Below are 5,061 nucleotides of genomic sequence, written 5' to 3'. Positions count from 1 at the left end.
CTAAACGAGCTGACTTTTGCTTCCAACATTTCTTCTTGTGTATAGGGGCGATTGATACCAGCACAGGTTGGTTCTTTGGTTGAGCCGCAGGGCCTTTTGCAAGGGTTGGAGTAGCTGCAGTGCCTGACGCTTTGTCATCAGATCCAGAGACCTTCTCTTCCCCTTGAGGGTACTGAATAGTGTTGAACAGGGCTCGGTAGGCATGGGCCAGGCCCCAGCATGTTGCAGTGATTTGTGTCTCTCTGGAATTGCCAGGGTGACAGCAGACTTCTTCCAAATATTCTACTAGTTTTTCAGGATTCTGCACTTGTTCAGGGGTGAAGTTCCAAAACACTGGGGGTGCCCACTGGCCTAGGTACTTGCCCATGCTATCCCACATACCCTGCCACTCATAACTATCCAGCCTTGGGGCAGATCTCTGGAAGATATTCTTAAATTTCTCATTAACCTTAAACAAGACTGAAACAATATTCCCAAGAAATACCAACAGAAGAATCTTAACTGCCCAAGGACGTTCAAGATACTGAAAAGTTATTGTAATGAAGGAGGAAATATCATAGAAGAAGGTAGCGACGCTGCCATTTTGTATTTCCTCCATAAAAAACCTCTCAGAGGAAGAACTGTAATTGCTAATCATCTCCACGAAGTGGTACCCGAAGTACAGTAATGGCTTCAGTACAAAGCTCAAATACCAGATTAAGCTCAAGGCCAGTGTTTTAATAACAAACCTCCCAGGCAAAATATCACCAATCACTGCAGACCGCAGCAAACTGCAAAAACCAACACTAATCTTTAGCATGTACAGCAAAAAAAAGAGCATGATGCAGATCAGATAAACTAATATCGAGAACAGATGAATAAATATTGTGACCCACAACTGTTAACAGATATAAATTCCTTAATGCGCTCTGGTTAATCTGTTATTATCTCAAACCGTTTGTGCCCCACATTGGACGCCAAAAAGGACTGTTGTGGTTTAACCTCAGCTGGCAACTGAGCACCACACAGCTGCTCACTCACTCTCCCCCTGCCTGCAGTGGGATGCGGGAGAGAATTGGAAGAGTAAAAGTGAGAAAACTCATGGGTTGAGTTAAGAACCATTTAATAATTGAAATAAAATAGTAATAATAATAACAATAATAATAAAAGAATATGCAGAGCAAGTGATGCACAGTGCAGTTGCTCACCACCCACTGACTGATGCCCAGCCAGTCCCCAAGCAGTGGCCCCCCGGCCAGCTTTCCCCAGTTTATATACTGAGCATGACGTCACATGGTATGGCATAGCCCTTTGGCCAGTTTGGGTCAGCTGTCCTGGCTGTGCCCCCTCCCAGCTTCTCACTGGCAGGGCACGAGAAGCTGAAAAGTCCTTGACTAGTGTAAGCACTGCTTAGCAACAACTGAAACATCAGTGCGTTATCAACATTGTTCTTGTACTAAATCCAAAACACAGCACTGTGCCAGCTACCAGGAAGAAAATTAACTCTATCCCAGCTGAAACCAGGAGAGTGCACCTAAGCTGTTGCAGTTCTACTGGTCTATTCAATGTAACCAAACAAGATCAAGACAGTGAATGCACATCCTGTAATGTACTGCATTTTGTGCAGATAATGCACCACTCGACTGGTGGTGATGTGCATACTTCTGAGTCTATATCCACACATTTTCACAGTCAGCACAAAGGATGAACTAAAATAAAACATTTGCTCTGTATACCTTTTGACACTAATTTCCTTGTACCATAATAGCTTTGTTTCTTTGTAGTGAGATTAAATGGATCTAAACTTGGACACGATCCAGACAGTTTATTGTACTAATAAAATTAAAGAGAAACAACAAAGAAATAATACCAGCAGTGCACACATCAGCAAGGAAAAACATTTAAAGAGAAGTAGTGTGGCTGACTTCACAGGCCATTAGTTTGGGCCTCAGAACACAAGGGCCATGTTAGTAGACCTGCTGGTTTCTGATGACCTTGGACAGGGTTATTCATTCTGTGATTTTTTTACCCTGACTACCTGTTACATGGGATAGTGATACTTAATCTAAACATCTGAAATTTCTTAACCTCTGAGCTAACAGCCACATCTAAGAAATATTATTGGAAAATGTAACTGCATTATGTCATGATTTGTATTTGGAAACAAATATGCTATTTCATCTTTCTTCTTAGTTTCCATGGGGCATTAGTAAGGATTACAGAAAACATGAAGTTTTATCTTTTATTTCCTTTTTTACCTAATCCACTATATGCTGACTAACATCTTGAAGCTAAGAATTTTTTTGGTTTTTTACTTCTCTTCTCCTGCCTAATCAATATTAGAAAAAACATGTATTTTTTCTTCCCAGAAGAAACTGTTGCACCTTTGTGCTTCCATAATAACCCACTTATTGAAACCCTAGCCCACTGAAGTCAGTAGCAAAATTTCAGTTTAATAGGCTAGTATTCTCCTTAAGACTGTCTTGCTCTGGAGGGAGAAGAAAGATAAAAAGTTGTCAAAGCCTTTGAGTTCTCAGAAAACTATGGAATATGTTTAAATATAAAATTAATTGAGTCAGCTTTTCTTATAAAGTTATACCAATTTTTGTATGAAAAAAATCCAAGATTGTTGATAAATGGCTTAGTTATTTTAAAATATAGTTTGAAGAACTTTGTTATCTCAGCAAGGTTTTTCTTTTGTAGGACACCGTCCTTCATACCATCACTTCAGGCCATAAGAAATAGCCACAGTGGAAGAAAGTATAAATACAGTCCAATTCACCATGACTGAAAACTGTGCTTACAATCTTCATCATCTCCGGCTGAAAGGCGTGAGGGTGGTGGGGAAAATGGGATTGGAAGAGGAGAAACAGTATTTTAAGTGATACTTTAAGGTGAGGAGCCGTTACAGCTAACTGCAAAACTGGTGTTCTCCTCCCACATTGTAGTGCCGGAGTTATTTTTTGGCCCTCCTGCTGACTACTGAAGGATGTATCAGAGGTTCTTTTGTGTCCTTCCATGCTCTTTCATATCAGCCAGTGCTAGGATGCTTACAACTTTGTCTGTAATTCATCTGTGAGCTGCTTTTTCTATTCCCATACACTGAATAACCAGCTGAGCAGGTATGTATCTAGTTTCTTTCTTTTTATTCTTTTTTTCTCTCTCTTCTGACAGTGGACAGTGGAGGTTGCTCTTTTCTTTTTTATATGGAACTGGCAGCCTGTCCTTGTTTCCTGTCATAAGCAGGAAAGAAGATGCCTCTAACCCTTTGCCAAATTCAAACCCTTTTCTTTCTCCAAGGACAAATACTTTGAAAAGGACTACCTGAAGTTTTCACAATTATTGAGATGCTTCTTACTCATATGTAGGATCTAATGCAGCAGTACTCCAACTTTAAAGGCCTCCTTTTCTGTAAGAATGTTCACCACCCCTCTGGTATTTATACATATGCTCCATCTTCTGCCCTTGCCCAGGGTTTTTTCTCTCACCGTGTAGATAACTCTCTCTATTCTCTGGTCTGCTTTCTACCATGGCGGCATGCACTTCAGTGCTCTCCTCTTAATGTAACTCTCTCCATCACCTTTTCTCTCCCCAACATCCTCAAAACACCAACCAACTAATATACAAAACTTTCAGTAAAGTCTATCCTGACTCTGTTCAATTCAAAACCTGTGCTACCCACCCCAGCTTCCACCAGATGATCAGCTTCTTGTACTCCTAGTAACACACACTTTCCTTGCCCCCACTGAAATCCTACCTGTTCCAGCTGTCAGGCCTCCTCCTCTGTACTCTCAACCTGTTCCTCTGCTCATAACACCAAGTTACCCCAAATGAATCAGTTTCATCTCTTTTCTTTTGTATCAGAATGAATTTTTCAGATGTCTCTGTTGCATCATACTTAAAAATTAGAGCTTCACTTATTTATTATTTCCTTTCCACCCAGGCTACCTTTGGTTACCTGGGCATGGCTGGAACGAATGTTCTACTGTCAGCCAGTGCTTGTCGCACAAGATAAGAAAAGGAGAAAAAGCTAAGAAACTTCAAATCACGTGGCTGTGGCCAACATGAGGACTGAGAAGACCATCTAGCAGTGTACCCCGGGGTCAATACTGGGTCCAATATTGTTTAACATCTCCACTAATTAATTGGATGATGGGGCACGGTATTCTCTCAGCAAGTTTGCTGATGACACAAAACTGGGAGCAGTGGCTAATACACCATGAGCTGCAATCCAGAGGGACCTTGATGGGCTGGAAAAATGGGCCAAAAGGAACATCATCAAGTTCAACTAGTGGAACTGAGAAGTCCTGCAGCTGGGGAGGAACAAGCCCATGCACCAATATATGCTGGGGGGTGGCTGACTGGAAAGAAGCTTTGCAGAAAAGGATCTGGGGGTTGTTCTGATGGACACCAAATGGAAAACGAGAAAGCAATGTGCCTTGGAGGCCAAGAAGGCCAAGCGTCTCCTGGGCTGCATTTGGAGCAGTGTTGCCAGCAGGTAGGGGGAGGAGGGAGCTGGGGCTGCTCAGCCTGGAGAAGAGAAGGCTCGGGAAGGATCTCATCAAGCTGTACTCTCAGCCTGGAGGGAGAGTGTAAAGAAGAGAGAGCCAGGCTCTTTCCACTGGTGCCGAGTGACAAGAGGCAACGGGCACAAATGGAAACACGGGAGGTTCCTCCTGAATATCAGGAAACACTGTTTTACTGTGAGGGTGACGGAGCAATGGCACAGGCTGCCCAGAGAGCTGGTGGAGTCTTCAAAAGCCACCTGGACATGGTCCTGGGCGGCCGGCTGTAGGCAGCTCTGCTTGAGCAGGGGGGTTGGAGAAGATGACCTTCAGAGGTCCCTTCCAAGCTCTGGGGCTTTCCCGTGGCAGACAAGGGGCGAGTCCTTCTTCCCTGACAGCCCTTGGAGCAGCCCAGTCAGGGCGCTCCATTGGCACTGAGGAGGTCACTGGGGTTCCCTGCCTGCATTACTGGGCTGCCCATTGCCAGGTTTGGGGGGCAGCCCCAGAGACCCCTGTGATGTCACTTGGGGGCAGCTGTGACAGCCCCAACCTCACTGCTCTTCAGCAGCCGCACACT

General features: G+C 43.8%; 1 protein-coding gene across 1 annotated transcript in view; it reads left to right on the top strand.

Annotated features, from left to right (window-relative positions):
- Positions 1–4,497: 4,497 nt before the first annotated feature.
- Positions 4,498–5,061, top strand: part of LOC103919767 (zinc finger protein 271-like) — a gene marked incomplete at its 5' end in the record, with an annotated part of 7,130 nt that continues 6,566 nt past the window's right edge. Inside the window, one exon of the mRNA XM_009327324.1 lies at positions 4,498–4,571. Coding sequence (XP_009325599.1) covers positions 4,498–4,571 — 74 coding nt within the window. The remainder of the gene's footprint in view (positions 4,572–5,061) is intronic.

The sequence above is a fragment of the Pygoscelis adeliae genome, unplaced genomic scaffold, assembly GCF_000699105.1.
Source record: "Pygoscelis adeliae isolate BGI_AS28 unplaced genomic scaffold, ASM69910v1 Scaffold26, whole genome shotgun sequence".
NCBI classification, from domain to species: Eukaryota; Metazoa; Chordata; class Aves; order Sphenisciformes; family Spheniscidae; genus Pygoscelis; species Pygoscelis adeliae.
This window is presented reverse-complemented; position numbering and strand designations above follow the sequence as displayed.